This window comes from Anomaloglossus baeobatrachus, chromosome 5, assembly GCF_048569485.1.
Source record: "Anomaloglossus baeobatrachus isolate aAnoBae1 chromosome 5, aAnoBae1.hap1, whole genome shotgun sequence".
Taxonomy (NCBI): domain Eukaryota; kingdom Metazoa; phylum Chordata; class Amphibia; order Anura; family Aromobatidae; genus Anomaloglossus; species Anomaloglossus baeobatrachus.
In genome coordinates this window covers 485,203,567-485,219,932 of record NC_134357.1, presented here as the reverse complement: position 1 = coordinate 485,219,932, position 16,366 = coordinate 485,203,567, and the positions used below count along the sequence as shown (strand labels likewise).

Genomic DNA, 16,366 nt, shown 5'->3' with positions numbered 1-16,366 from the left:
CCTGCTGCCCCAGTTTGAAATTGACCAGACCCTGTTGGCTTAAAAGGGCCAAGTAATCCAATCTGCCACACGGGACAACAGTACAACTTATGTCACTTACAGTATGTCTCTGGTATAATGGGGCAATGGCCTTCAGTTTAGCCCTTTGATGACGTCACAAGGTTTTAGGATATGGGATTCCACTTGAAGCTTCTTTTCTCCATCATACCATTTGTGATCTTACCCCCTACACACACGCACACACACACACACACGCATGCACGCACGCACGCACACACTTTATTTTTCATCATATTGGTGTTGTCTTCTTTGTTAGAACAATTGGGCCACATCTGACTCCAGGGTGGGACTTCTGTGGCTGCGCACATGGTTACAGTCCTCAGTGTATTAATATAGGATGTTTCTGTTTTTCTTGTTGCCCGCAGGTCCAATGTGCCCCTTCCGTCACCTGAATGGTGAAAAGTCTGTAGTCTGCAAGCACTGGCTGAGGGGTTTGTGCAAGAAAGGCGACCACTGCGAGTTCCTCCATGAATACGACATGGGTCGCATGCCCGAGTGTTACTTCTATTCCAAATTTGGTGAGAAAAGAGGCCTAGTTTATGGGTAAAGGGTGCAAATCGATTCACATAGGCCACGTCAGTAATCTGTGGCTGCTGGTCGGGAGCCCTGAGAATCTTCTCCTGCCTCAATATATCCACAGCTCTTCTTTTGATTAGCCATCCTGGTGTGATGTCACGTGTGTCAAGCCGCAACGATGATGTCACGCCAGGCTGGTCAATCAGAAGGGCTCCCGTCTATTGGCCACAGATCACTGACACAACTGATGGAGTCCTGCAAATCAATAGACACCAACTTTAGTAAAGGACAATCTGAATAAGACATTTCTTTCCTTCACTTTATTACTTGCAAGTGAATGTCCTGTGGATTAATAACCAGTGTAGAAAGTATGGACATCAAAAAGTCTGTAGTAGTCAAGGTCGACAACGGCGATTAAATGGCCAATGCTTGCCCGGGGCATCCATGTGTTATATTCCATTTGACTTGACAGCAGAGGTGTATCTAGGCTTTCTGGCACCCGGGGCAAGACTTCAGTTTGGCGCCCCCCATGTGACCAATCATTCATATGTGAATTGCATACTCACAGTCATGTGATAACGAGCTGCTCTTAATAATTTAATTCTCTTAATGTTCAAAGAGAAAAATATGAAGAAAAGCCAGTTGTCGTATGCAAGCATGAAAATCACACATGAGTGGAGTGGCCAAATGATGACTGCTGGAACCAAACGCAGAGCTGAATCCTGACAGGGAGTACATTACATGCTGTTATGATTGGGCTACAGTGCTTAATTTTATAAGTAATGGGGTTGTCCAGGTTTGAGATGAAAATCTGCAGTTACTATGTGACTGCAGACTTCTGAATTCTCACAGTGCGTACACTGCCCGCTGTTAGGATTCTCTGGTGCCAATGGTCAGAGTAGGAGGTCATGAAACTGCAAGTATGTGATTTACATATATGTGGTCACGTGCTGACTAGACATGCGTGGCCTCGCTCAAAATGAATTGAGTGAGGCTGGACACGACAAATCAGAATGTGGCCAGAAATATAAAAATCTCATACTTGCACTAACATGACCATCCACTATTGCCACTGCCACCGGAGAATCACAAAAGTGTGCAGAGCATGCATTGTGAGAATTCAGAAGCCTGCAGTCACCTAGAGTCACTGCAGAATTTGATCTCAAACTTAGACAAGCCCTTTACTTATACAATTAAGCAGTGTAGCCCAATTCTAAGTAAAGGGGTTGTCCAATCTTACAATTTATGAATTGTTACTTGTGTACAGGATCAGAGCTAATAACAGCACCAGAACCAGCAGAGGTACATAAATACATAATTGTAACACCCAACAGTACAGAAACATGGCACCACAACCACCAGCAGTACAGAAATTCATCATCAGAACCACCAGCAGCACAGAAATACATCCATATAACCCCATCAGTTCAGAAATACAGCATCAAAACCCTCATCAGTACAGAAATACATAATCAGAACCACAAGCAGTACATGGTAAATCAGGTCAGATCCATACACATTTGTATTGCATGAACTGACAACTTCCAGTACACCCAGGGCTGGCTCCAGGTTTTTGTGGGCCCTGGGCGAAAGAGTCTGTCGGCCCCATACACATATAGAAATGCACATATACACATTTTAAAAATAAATTCACAAGAATACATCTAAATAGACAAATCTATACACAGTCATATACACTGACCTACATGGATACACATCATACATGCACACACAGACACATTAGAGATATTAATAAGGGGAAGCCGACAGCAGCCTCACTCACCTCCCCCCGCTTGTCTCCCATCCATCTCCTCCTGGGCATGTGGCTGTGCCGCACTTATTGGTGGCCGTCACTAACAGACATGGCCGCACACTGTACAAACTGACACTGCTATATACATCACAGGAGAGACTGGAGACATACAGCAATGGGGGCACGTACAGCTCCTGAGGGGGGCATTCAGCTCTGAAGTGGCAAACAGCACTGGGGTGGGGGGACATACAGCTCTTTGGGTGTACAGCACTGGGGTGGGGGAGATACAGCTCTGGGGGGTAAACAGCTGTGGGGTGGTATACCGCACTGCGGTGGGGGGACATACATCTCTGGGGTATAGCGCACTGAAGTAGAGAGACAGACACTTCTGGGGGGTATACAGCACTGGTGTCAGGGAACAGACCGTTCTGGGGGTATACAGCTCTGGGGTGGTGGGGACAAACAGTTCCGGGGGTATACAGAACTGGGGTGGTGGGGACAAACAGTTCTGGGGGTATACAGCTCTGGGGTACGTGGGACAGATAGTACTGGGGGTATACAGCTGTGGGGTACGTGTGACAGATAGTACTTCGCGTATACAGCACTGGGGTGGGAAGGATGACATACAGCTCGGCGGTAAGTTGATGCTTCGGCTCCTCTGTGGGTTGAGCCTAGTATATGGGCTCCTTCCATGTTAGTGGGCGTGACCAGCTTCATTACAAATTAAGTCATACCTAGAAGGAGCCCGTACATTCTAGCATCTACCTTCATCTGTTGGACGGGGAGCACAGTGCGCAGTGCATGCTAGCTCCGCCCACCGACAAACTTAGACCCTGCACGCAGCAGTGAAATCTAAGGAAATGTTTGTTGTTTTACCTGATTGGGGATCCCATTTTAAATCAATCAGCACCTACCAGTCCTGTGGGTCTAATGAAGGGCAAAATACATAAAAATACTATATTTATTATTCCAGCAATCGGAGGATTGCAAGTTCAAGTACCATAGTTGTTGGCAGCGGGCAGCACAAATGGCACAGCATTATAAAGCCTGGCACCGGAGTCAGCCTGGTGCAAATTGCCAGTCGTATCTCTGGCACTGACTGGGTCCACTTGGTCCGGATCCTGTAACAGACGCTTGGCAGACTAATGTGGCGTAACACCACCACTAATGGGTGAATACCGCCCTCCAGCTAAGGTTGGTGGCATCTGGCCTGCGCCGAGCTGCTTCTCTTCTGTTTGTCTTCTGTTCCACATGGCTGGACCTGAAAGTCTTCTGTAATGTCCTGGATCTGTGATGGGAAAACACACCTGGATATGAGGAGCACGTCACTATGCAGCAGCTTTCCCAATGAATCCATTAAATCATATGTACATTATTTTATTTGCACCAAGTAGTTAAAACGTGACCTAAATTGGAATATGTTCACAGTCGCCGTTGTTTTGACATTGCTGTCTGTTTTCATCACTTTATTGGAGCTTTTTCGGGTGGATTCCGGGCAGAATCTTGCGATGTGTGCACATAACCTTAAGGGGTTTTTGGAAGAGGGTTTTTTTTTTTTTTTTTTCCTGATGTGATTTTTTTTTTTTTTTTTTTTTAAACATTTTGGATTTTTTTTGCCCTAAAGTGTTTCCTCCACCTTTTTAATTTGGCAGCTTCTAGCTCAGAGTGGATTCCATGAGGATCCGTTGTAAAGAAGTGACATGCAATGTACCTTTTCAAGTGGGTGTTTTGGAGAAAAAACCCTCCCATATATCAACAAAGATGATGAAATTGTTGTGTTGTGGAATGGGATAAGAACCGCTTGATGGAGATTGTGATGCCCCTGGACTATTCAGGGTATTGCACTATCTGCCCTCCCGTGCAGTATCCACCTCCCTCTTGGTTATGGGTCCCTAACCAAATGGTGTTGCCTACATCAGCTAATCAAATCCTAGATACACCCTGCACCACACCCAGCAGACACACCAGTGGACGGCTTGAGTGGAATAGAGTCGCCCACCTTGGGGGTCAGGGAGGGGAGATGAGGAGTGTAATGAGTAGTGAGTCGGAGAGGAGTTAGTGAGTGGTGGTAGAGAGTTGCCCTCGAACTGTGAGGAGCTCTGAGGAGGTCAGGAGCGGGGACTCCCATAAGGAAACTGTCTAGGTTGCAGACGGTGGTCTGGGCCTAGAGGAGTTGGACCTCCGGTCGCAGGGGATCGTGGCAAGGGCGGCCTTGCACCATCAGCGGGCTGGGACTAAGGTACGATGGGGTACGTGGACCATAGGTCGGGGAGTAGCTGCATGCAACCCGATAATTCACCCGTGGATGACGTAGCCTTCAAGATTCGTTCCCAACTGCTCCAACATTGGGGCACTAGCGCAATGAGGGGGATAGTGTGACGCCCTGGCCTATCAGGTCGTCACAAGGGTGCCGTGCAATCTGCCCTTCTGCATGGTACCCGCTCCTCCTTGGTTACGGGTCCTGTCCCTTTGTTGTTGCTAGGAACAGGTATACACAAATCCTGAGGAACACACTGCACCACACCCACCAGACACCCATTGGGCCTCCTGAGGGGAATAGGGCCACCCAGATGGGGGGATGGTAGAAGGAGGGCCAAAAGTGTCAGTAGTAGTCAGAGAGTGTCAGTGAGCCGTGACAGGACAAGGTCACGCTGCGGAGCCAGACGTTGGCCTGGCCTGGAAGGAGCTGGAACCCCGGTCGCAGGGGGTAGTGACAGGGGGCACGGTACTGCCACGAAGGGCAGACCGGCGGCCTTGTGCTACAACCGGGCAGGGGCCATGGCACGGCGGGGTACGCGGACCCTAGGCTGGGAAGGAGCTTTATGCAGCCCAGTAATTCACCCAACGAGGAAGGAATCTTCACAAACCGTTCTCCACCCACTCCAAAATCTGGGTACTAGCGCAACGAGGGGGATAGGATTTCCCAAATCTGTCCAGAAAATCCCAAGCGTGAACCCGGAGAGCAAGCTCACCTTGCTAGCCACGCAGGTGAGCGGGACCCAAGTAGTTTCAGGCAAAAGGGATCCACACAGAGAAAACATAGTGCCAAGGGACAAGGCTTCAGACCAACCAGCAACGCCAAAAGGGCACGGATCCAGCGTGCTCACCCAAAGGTTACAAGGCATTCAGGACTTTGGTTTACCCGGTGTAAGCGTGAGCCCTGAGAGCAAGCTCCCATACTTGGCCACAGTGGAGAGCGGGACCTTGCAAGTTTCACACTACCGGGACCACCAGAGAAGTAAACTTAGTGCCAGGAGGCAGGTCACGGATCACCAGGTAGAACCATTGGGGACGGGACGTGAACTAGCTCCCCTCAACGGCAGCAGTGTCCAGAGACTTGGTTTACCCAGTTGTTGGTGTCTGCTTAATGGACTGAGTGCGTACAAGAGTGATCCCTGCATCCCACGGCCTCTTTCCCCCACACCGAGACCCGGGGCATTCTCCCCTACCCGTGGAGGGTTCTAACACCTTGCTGCCCCGTTCCATCATCCCCGGTTACGCCCAACTGCAGCGGTGGTACTCCTAATTACCACACACCACGAGTGGCGTCACAAACTCTATAATCCCTTGTAAATACCCCCTTCATTTGAGTGGCCGCACGACCCCTGGGTCTAGAGACCCTCGTGCCAATGAGAACCTGGATCCGAGTAGCTCAGCTGATGCTATGGGGGCGGCACGAGCACTGGACTGGGCAAGCACTGCCATTACAAGAAGTGAGCACCAGAAAGAGAGACTGATAGAATACACACAGGGTCCCAATGGTATACAAACTACAGGGAGAAGGAACCTTCCCCTCTGCTCAGTGATAGAACTAGAATCCAGCCATCACTGTGTTCCAAGTTATTACCCAAGTGACAAATTGTCTTGAAACTGCTGCAGTTTGTGCCTCAGAGTTGAAACAATCGAGCTCCGTGCCTGTGACTCGCCCCAGGGCTATGGGGTACTCGGTCCCGGGCCATATATTAACGGGAACAGTTCACTGGGTGGCTGTTGCCAGGTTCTGTGACCCTGGGGGTCGCTTGAAAGGGGGCTATGTACAGGGGATAATAATAAAGTTTTTGTTGTGACGCCACTTGCGGGTTGCGACTATACGGATGGCGCCGCTGCTGCACACTCTCTCTGGGGCTGGTGTTAATGGCAGCCTGGATGTTGGGCCCTCCACAAGTAGGGCCAGGCCCTAGAGGGGTGATGGAGTTAGGTGTGGAAAGAAGGTAGGTCACACAAGGGATTGCAGTGTAACTGGTTTCTTTACTCACAACGTTGTTATGGCTGACAACCCGAAGAAGGCTGGTCCTGACCATTGATCCCCTTAGTCCCAGTGCTGGTGTGATGAACTGGTGGCTTCCATCCCCTGCACCTGTCTCTGGTTGGTGGGTCCCCGTGGCTTGGAGCGTCTGGGGGTCCCCTCCTGGTAGTCTTTCAGTCTGGTCTGTACGGTGGGCAGTTTGAACCCTGTAGGGTCTGTGTTCCATTACGGTCCCTGGTTCTCCCGTCACTGCTGGTACCCTCGGACTTTACGGTCAGTGAGGTCCTGGATGGTTGCCTCACTGTGCAGATTTGATCAGGTCTGCCTGGAGCGTTTGCCTGACCTAGGGCTCTGTACCCCATCGGTGCTATGGTTCCAGGAGTACTCCACCGGCAACTACACGCCTGGGCCCTCAGGTCACCATTACACTCTCCTGTCAGTACGATTGCGTCCGTCTCCTCTCACTTCCACTTACTGACTGTCTGACCCCTCCTCCCTGGCTGTCGTCCAGTGGACTGGATCCGTGCCACCCCTAGGTGGCCATCCATTGGGTCCAACCCTAGTCTGTCACCAGTCCTTGGGGAAGGGAAAAACAGGGATTATAATGTGTTTTGGTGTTACCGACACTGGTCTTCTCGGTTCCTGGAGGTAGACCCTTCAGCTTTGACAGGATGCAGTACCTTGTAGCTCCTGATGGCTTCAGGGGCGCTACACCTGCACTGGGAAACGGCCGAGCTCTGTCTGGGTGACTGTGACCACCATTTTCTGTGACCGCCAAGATATGTCTGTACATTGTGAAACCGCCAAGCTTGAGCTCCATCCTGAGAAAAGTTAAAGTTTAATAGTCCATTTACACAGACAGACCTGCGGCATTAGTTGGCGGTTAATAGCCTTGTTTACACATGCAGACCACAGTAAACGAGGTGTGCCGCCCCTGCAGTGGATTGAACCGCTCGGATCCGGGGTTGATGATTACTCATGGCTAGAGGGTCTCTGGACCCGGGGGCTGGGGGCCACACTCAAACGGAAAAGGGGAATATTTACAGGGGATAGATATAGTTCGTGACACCACCCGTGGTGTACGGTAATTGGGAGTACCGCCGCTGCCGTTGGGAGTACCCGGGGTGATGGAGTGGGGCAGCAAGATGACAATACCCTCCACGGGTAGGGGAAGGCCCCGGGACTCTGGATGGTGATTTGGGGACGCAGTGCAGGGGTCAGTCGGGTACTCACTCAGCAATGAAGCAGACGCTGACAACAGGGTAAACCAAGTCTCTGACTGCTGCTGTCTCCTGAGGGGAGCTTGTCTGGGTCCCGTTCCCTGCAGCACTGCCTGGTGGTCCGTAACCTGCCTCCTGGCACCAATTTATATTTTCCATTGTCGCCCGGTAGCTTGGAGCTTTCCGAGCCCCGTTCCCCACTGTGGCTAAGTGGAGGAGCCTGCTCTCAGGAGCTCACGCTTGGGATTTCAGTGGGCTGCTTGCTAGGAAAGCCCTATCCCCCTCGTTGCGCTAGTGCCCCCGATCGCTTAGCTTCGTGGGAACAGTCCATAAAGGCCCTTTCCTCCGCAGGTTAATTGCCGGGTCGCCTGAAGCTTCTCCCTGACCTAGGGTCCGTGTACCCCGACGTGCCTTCGGTCCCGAACCGGTGATAGGACCAGGCTGATAACCGTCCTCCTTGACTGGTTCCAGGCACCTAGCCTCAATTCCCTGTGACCGGGGGTCCAACTACCGTCCACCACCGTCTGCAACCTAGTCAGCTTCTCCTGGGAGCCACTACTCCCAGACTCCTCTGAGCTCCTCTCAGCTTGAGGATTACCTAACTTCTCCTCTTCCACTTCACTACTCCTCACCTCCCCTCCCTGACCCCTAGATGAGCGACCCTATTCCGCTTAAGCCGCCCACTGGTGTGCCTGGTGGGTGTGGTGCAGGGTGTATCTAGGATTTGATTTGCTGTTTCAGGCAGCACTGTAAGGTGGGGACCCAGAGCCATGAGGGATTTGAATACTGCACTGAAGGAGAAAGAGCGTGCAGTACCCTGTGACGACCTGAATAGTCCAGGGGCGTCACACATTTACACACAGACCTGCGGCATTAGTCGGTGGTTAATAGCCTTGTTTACACATGCAGACCACAGAGCGCTCTGTAATAGATGGCACAATGCACATCGGCTGCCATTGTTCTTGATACAGGACTATGCACCTCCGAGTGATTCTTTTGCACTGCATAAGAAATCATTTTACCTGATGAACAAGCGATCAAGCCTGTTTACAATGAAAGATTATCATGAAATTGTGTGTAACTTTGCAGTGGGCTAAGCCATAAACCCCAGTGCTTGCTTAGTCAGCTCTGATTGATTGTTTGCTAGTATACAATTTAAACTATCACTCCCACCCACAAAACTCTCCACTGTTTTGTGCCCCTATACATCTCGATCTACCACCTTACCCGTGTGCTCTGCTTTGCAAAATGATGTGAGATTGTTCTGGTCAGTAATTCAAACCTCCCATCTCCATGAATATTCTCATGCTGCACCAGTGCTCTGGAATGCTCTACCTCAGACAATCAGAATAATTCTAATTCCCAACATTCACATACTTTAAGGAAGGCGTCATACATTCCCTAATCTGACTCTCCACCTTTCTATATTATTTATCCAAACCTGATCCCTTCAATCATCAGTGTACTGTACTGCACTGGCTTATGACATGTTTACTTCCTTGTAATGAGAACTATTCCTTTGTGGCTACAATGCTTGTCAGAATCGATCCATTTAGAATGCAATAAACACACAAATGTGACTTCACAACTATTATTTTCCATTTAAACCAAGTGATATCCAAAAGAATGCAGCCTATAGTAGTGTACATGTGTAGTGTATAGTGTATACAGCCTAGTGGTGTTATGCTTCCCTCTAGTGGTAGACTGTGTAATAACACAAATTTTAGTCATTTTATTTGTGACCCTGCACTCCTCAATGTTAGGTGAATGCAGCAACAAAGACTGTCCCTTTCTGCACATCGACCCAGCGTCCAAGATCAAGGATTGCCCATGGTACGACAGAGGATTCTGCAAACACGGTAATATGTATTTCATATCAATACTTCACTGTTAAAGGGGATGTATCATCAGAAAGTGTGTTTTTTTTTTTTTTTTTTAATGGAAAAAAAAAAAAAAAATATATATATAACTTTAGCTTCTTAATATGGACACAAGGAGCAATAGACTGACAAAGACCCTATATATTTGTGTAGAAGTGTTATCTGAACATGCTCTAATTCCGACATAGTTGTTACAGCTCTCCTCTTCCTCCCTTTACTGTGATCTATGGTGGATCTTGTGTATACTGTAAATATAGGGGTGTGATCTGTCATTGTACAGGAGGAGGTGATCTGTGACATTATTGTGAATGGTGGATCCTGTATTATCTACTATATATAGAGGTGTTATTGGTCATTGTACAGGAGGAGGAGGTGAGCTGTAACAAATATGGTGGATCTTGTGTATACTGTAAATATAGGGGTGTGATCTGTCATTGTACAGGAGGAGGTGAGCTGTGACATTATTGTGAATGGTGACTCCTGTATTATCTACTATATATAGAGGTGTTATTGGTCATTGTACAGGAGGAGGAGGTGAGCTGTAACAACTATGGTGGATCTTGTGTATACTGTAAATATAGGGGTGTGATCTGTCATTGTACAGGAGGAGGTGAGCTGTGACATTATTGTGAATGGTGGCTCCTGTATTATCTACTATATATAGAGGTGTTATTGGTCATTGTACAGGAGGAGGAGGTGAGCTGTAACAACTATGGTGGATCTTGTGTATACTGTAAATATAGGGGTGTGATCTGTCATTGTACAGGAGGAGGTGAGCTGTGACATTATTGTGAATGGTGGATCCTGTATTATCTACTATATATAGAGGTGTTATTGGTCATTGTACAGGAGGAGGAGGTGAGCTGTGACATCACCTATTGTGAAGGATCTTGTATTATATAGTGTAGAAGTTATTAATAATTGTACAGGAGGAGGAATAGGTGAGCTGTGATATCACCTATTGTGAATGGTGGATCCTGTGTAATCTACTGTATATAGAGGTTATCAGTCACATGATGACTCAGTGGTTAACACTGTAGTCTTGCAGCACTAGGGTCCTGGGTTCAAATCCCACTAAGGCCAACATCTGCAATACGTTTGTATGTTGTGTTTGCATGAGTGTTCTCCAGTTTCTTCCCACACTCCAAAGACATACAGATGGGGACCTTAGATTATGAGCCCCAATGGGTACAGTGATGCCAATGTATGTAAAGCGCTGTGGAATTTAGTGCTATATAAGTGAATAAATATTACTTTATAGGAGGAGGAGGTGAGCTGTGACATCACCCAACATTGATCGTTTTCTATACGGTATATAGATGTGTTCCCTTTCATTGTAATCCTGCCTGGATTGATACGGAGACTGCGGAGGTCTTCTGCAGGAAGTGTGAGTCTAGTATTAAGCTTAGTGGGCAGCATGGAAATTGCAAGATTTCTGATTTGTGTATAGATAATGATATGGAAAAGTGAAATAATCATTAAAAAAAAACAAACTATGATTAACCTCAAGATTTAATTTAAATGGACATCCCCATTCAAGGGATTGGAAAAACATAAGTGCTTTCCTCCTGAAACAGCGCCACGCCTGGTTGTATCTAGTATTGCAGTATTGGCCTAGAGTTTATAGTGTAAAGGCCACATAATAGAGGAGCTGATTCTTTGTCCAGACTGGAGCGGTCTGCTCATCACCCCTGGAGTGGCTCGGTGGGTGTTTTCTTCTCCGTCACCACAATCCCCCGGGAGCCACGACTGTCACACCAGGATGGCTACTCCTGGAAGAACTATAGAAAAGCGTCACTATACACCTGATCTATGTATGATCCAGTTTCTCCTACTCCCTTTAACGCCCTACATTAGCTTTCGCAGGAGAATTACTGGCGGACTTTTATTGGTATAGAAAGCATTGTTTTATGGGTGGGGATTAATCCATTGTGGTGGCGACCAAGTGTCAGTCATTGGATACTTTGCTGCATCTGCTCTACCTATTGTTGCAAAATATCTGCTGTATATCGGGATGTGGCACCTATAGGGGTGCGGCGGCAGCTCGTACCCGGACCCCAGAAACTGCATCGGCTATGATCACCCATGTTCTGAATGTTCCTGACTTTTATTCCTATTCCTTTCTCTTTCCACGCCCACCCAGGTCCAGCCTGTAAGCACAGACACACCCGTAGGGTCATGTGCACCAACTACCTGGTCGGCTTCTGTCCAGAAGGTCCAAGGTGTAAATACGTCCAGTAAGTTGTCGGATTGTTTTTTTTTTTATTCTCCTCCCATTGGGGTCCCAGATAATTATTGTTTTTATGTTTTCCAGTCCGAAAGTTGACATAGTACTCTACAGTCCAGACCACGTAAAGGTTAGTCTCTCAAAGCATGTCCTCCTATCTGAAACTGCATCTCTTCAAAACCAAAGGCCACGTCTCACTAAGCGACATCGCTGCTGAGTCACGGTTTTTGTGACGCAGCAGTGATCTTGCTAGCGATTGTCGCTGTGTGTGACATCCAGCAACGACCTGGCCCCTGCTGTGAGGTCGCCGGTTGTTGCTGAATGTCCTGGACCATATTTTGGTCGTTGCTCTCCCGCTGTGAAGCACAGATCGCTGTGTTTGACAGCGAGAGAGCAACGATCTGAATGTGCAGGGAGCCGGCTTCTGCGGACGCTGGTAACCAAGGTACACATCGGGTAACCAAGCAAAGGCTTTGCTTGGTTACCCGATATTTACCTTGGTTACCAGCATCCGCAGCTTCTAGAAGCCGGCTCCCTGCACACGTAGCCAAGGTACACATCGGGTAACTAAGCAAAGCGTTTTGCTTGGTAACCCGATGTGTATTATGGTTACCAAGCACAGCGTTGTTACACGGGTCGCTGGTGGCTGATCTCTGTGGAGATCTGCCTGTTTGACAGCTCACCAGCGACCATGTAGCGACGCTCCAGCGATCCCTGCCAGGTCAGATCGCTGGTGGGATCGCTGGAGCGTCGCTTAGTTTGACGGTACCTCAAGTTTCTTGTGCTTCCTCCCTCTACTAATCAACCTATATCTGACATCTCAATTACCTTCGATGGTTCAATCATTACTCCCAAGCGGCATACTCGCTGTCTTGGGATTACGGTACATCTCTCCTTCACTTCCCACATTCGTTCACTCACTATCTCATGTCACCTACATCTTAAAAACATCTCCAGAATCCGACCATTTTTTTTTTTTATCATAAAGGTTTTTATTGAGTTTTCAGAAAAATACAAACTTCTCATACAACAACATCAAGAACAGGAGCATTGAGTAGCAAGAGGTGGAATAGCCTCGAGCCATTATCAGAATATCAATCTGGGACATTAAATACCCCTTACAACAACAACTTGAACATAGGAGCAGGGAGGGAGGTGGGAAAGAGAGGGGGTGGGGGAAGCAGCTCTACAAGACATTCTTAGGCATAATCAATTTATTTATGGTGTAGGTGTCGGTATCTGGGGGAGGGCCGTTGCATAAAGGGAAGTGGCCCACGGGTGCCATTGTTTAAGTCTCACCGTTCTCTTCTCTAGGTTGGGGGCCAAGTTGGTTTCGTATAGCCAGTGTAGGTTGATCCTCTCAATTAGATCTCTTTTTGTAGGGGGGCTCACCGACCTCCACTTGTATGCCACACAGTACCTGCCAGCTATGAGAATGTGAGAAATGATGTTTTTTAAAAGATCCGGGATCCCATCTAAGCCAATGTGTAGCACCGCTAAGGTTGGGTTTGGAGAAAGGCGGAGACTAGTAACCTCATGGATTAGATTGAACACCTCCTGCCAGAAGTTAGATAACTTAGGGCAAAACCACCACATATGACATAAGGTGCCCCTGTGGTTGCAGCCCCTCCAGCACAGTGGTGACACATGTGGGGAAAAAGAAGCCAGTTTAGTAGGGGAGTTGTACCACCTCAGATGAACCTTTTTTAATTGCTCTATATGATTGAGACAAGAAGAGAACTTGTGGATCCATTTTGAGGCCGCGAACCATTCTTGCGGCGGAAGCGGAGAAGCTAGATCTTTTTCCCATTTGAGCATATACGGCAATTGTTTGTCCGGTTGTGGGGAGTTTAGCATATTATGGATATATGAAAGGCCTTTGATTTTGCTATTTTGAAAGAATTTTTTAATTGAGGCGTGGTCAGCTGTCGTGGGAGCCGGGAGATGAGGAGCGGACTGAAGAAAGTGACGTATTTGAAAAAACTGGAATAGACTGTGTCGGGGAAGGTTAAATTTATCACACATTTCTGAGTACGGGAGTAGGACGCCTTCTCTATAGAGATCTGCTAGGGTGATTGGACCTCCACGTGTCCAGGCGGCAAGATTCAAGTTCGGAATGAAGGCTTCTAGCGATCTAAGGGGAATGCTGGGACCTAAAGCATGTGACACTGGCTTGCTCCACAAGGACCAAGCTTTCTTTAGAGCTGCTGTGGTGGGTAGAAGATCGCCGGGGGGCGAAGGGGTTAGGAGCAGGGAGTCTATGAATTGTTTAGGGGAGTGGACCTGTGCCCAGGTGTACTCAATCTGTAACCATCTTAAGTCTGAATCATTCCTCCACCAATCTCGAGCCGGTTCCAGGATAGCGGCTCTGTGGTATGTTAGAATATTAGGAATACCCATTCCTCCACCACTTAACGGGGCATGCATGCATCTCAGGGCTATTCTAGGTTTTTTCCCAGCCCATATAAATTTACTCATTAGCGAATGAATTTTGGTGAGATACCGTTGCGGAATTGTTAGGGGCAGGCACCGAAGTAAGTAGATAATTTTTGGGAGGCAGATCATTTTAAAGGTCTGCATTCTCGCCACCCAAGAGAGCGGGAGAAGAGAAAGGCGAGTAAGTTCTCTATCCAGTGAGGTGTGCAGGGTCAGCAGATTTTTCCGGATCACGGAGTGTAGCGGGGCCAGTATAATACCCAGGTAGGGGATACCCTCGTCTTCCCATTTGAAAGGGTAAAGATGAGAAAGAGTGGCTCTAGTTGAGGCGGGCAGGAAGAGCGGAAAAATTAAGGACTTGGTAATATTAAGCTTGTAATACGAGACTTGAGCGAAGGAGGACAGGATCTCCATTACGTGTTTTAGGGACACCTCTACATTAGTGCAGGATAAAATCACATCATCCGCATATAGACTGATCACATGGTTTGTACTCCCCACTCGAATCCCCGAGATCCGAGGGCATTCACGGATAGTCTGCGCCAGAGGCTCTATAGCAAGGGCATAGATGATAGGGGAGAGCGGACACCCCTGGCGTGTCCCATTGGATAATTCAAAACTCCGAGATATAAATCCGGATGCCAGAACTTTGACGTTAGGGTTAGAGTATAGTGCCATTATGGCGGTAAGTATGGGGCCTTCAAATCCAAACTTGGCCAGTACAGATTTCAGATATCCCCAGTGCACCCTGTCAAACGCCTTCTCTGCGTCCAAGGACAGGAATACACTGGGGATTTTCCTCCCCTCAGCCACCGCAATGAGGTCCAGCATACGTCTCGTCCCATCTTTCGCCTGCCTCCCCGCCACAAACCCCACTTGATCCGGGGAAATCAGTGATGGAAGGACTTTATGTATTCTAGCTGAGATTATTTTGGCGTACAATTTTAAGTCGCAGTTTAGGAGGGATATTGGCCTGAAGTTTCCTGGTGATGTAGGGGGTTTTCCTGGCTTTGGCAGGGTAGTTATAATGGCCTCTAGATTATTTGGTGAAATATCTGCTGTGGCTCGCCAAGAGGAGAAAAGTCTCAGGAGGAAAGGAGACAAGGTTTCAGTGAATTGCCTATAATAGGAGTTAGTGAGGCCGTCTGGGCCTGGAGCTGAATTTCTTTTGGCTGTGATCACCGCCTGGCGAACCTCTTCCAGGGAGAAAGGGGAATTTAGTTGCTCTAGATGTTCTGTAGATAACCGAGGAAGATTAATATTGTTTAAGAAGGAATTAATTGCCGATTGGGTAGGCTTTGGGGCATTGGGGTCATTTTTAAGGTTGTAGAGAGACTGATAAAAATCAGCGAATGCATTGGCTATTTCCGTTGGGTTGCGTATTGTGGCATTAGAACCCGTCACGAGGTATTCAATTTTGTTTTGCATTTCTCGTTTTTTAACCCTCCTGGCTAGTAAGGCACCCGCCCTGTCACCCATCATATAGTACCGCTGTTTGAGGGATCTTAAATTTTTCTCATAGTCTACCATCAGCAATTGGCGGAGCTGTGTTCTTAGTTTCCTGAGTTCGTCAGATGTTGACATGTTTGGGGCAGATTTATTGTGGGCTTCTAAAAGCGCTATGTGGTGAAAAGGTGAAATATCGGTCTTACGAGCGCTGATAATGCACTGGTTCCATATAGGGTTAGATTGTTTTATTGTTAAAATATTTTTTATAGTAAAATCTACAATTCTCCTGTTGGTTAAATCAATACAACGCGTTTCAGCATTACATCAATGCTTTCCTCAGGTATAACAGGAGTAAAAAACATGCAATAAATTTATAGAGATCCCACAGGTGGAATTTCTGTGGGTGTGCCGTTAATTAGGTTTTTTTATTTCCTTTAGTATTATAGTGATATAAAATTTAGTTGATTTATATAAAAGTAATTGTTATACGTCCCTTTAGGGGTATTAAAAATATAATGTTTAATAAATATATAGTTTATAATGAAATTTATGATAAAATTTATTGTGTATAAAAATTAT

At 47.6% G+C, this 16,366-nt stretch overlaps 1 protein-coding gene across 1 annotated transcript in view; it reads left to right on the top strand.

Moving 5' to 3' along the window:
* The window catches only part of CPSF4L (cleavage and polyadenylation specific factor 4 like), a 34,179-nt gene that overhangs the window by 10,742 nt on the left and 7,071 nt on the right, over positions 1-16,366 (top strand). Inside the window, exons 3-6 of the mRNA XM_075347896.1 lie at positions 426-578; positions 9,559-9,654; positions 11,819-11,912; positions 11,990-12,032. Coding sequence (XP_075204011.1) covers positions 426-578; positions 9,559-9,654; positions 11,819-11,912; positions 11,990-12,032 — 386 coding nt within the window. The remainder of the gene's footprint in view (positions 1-425; positions 579-9,558; positions 9,655-11,818; positions 11,913-11,989; positions 12,033-16,366) is intronic.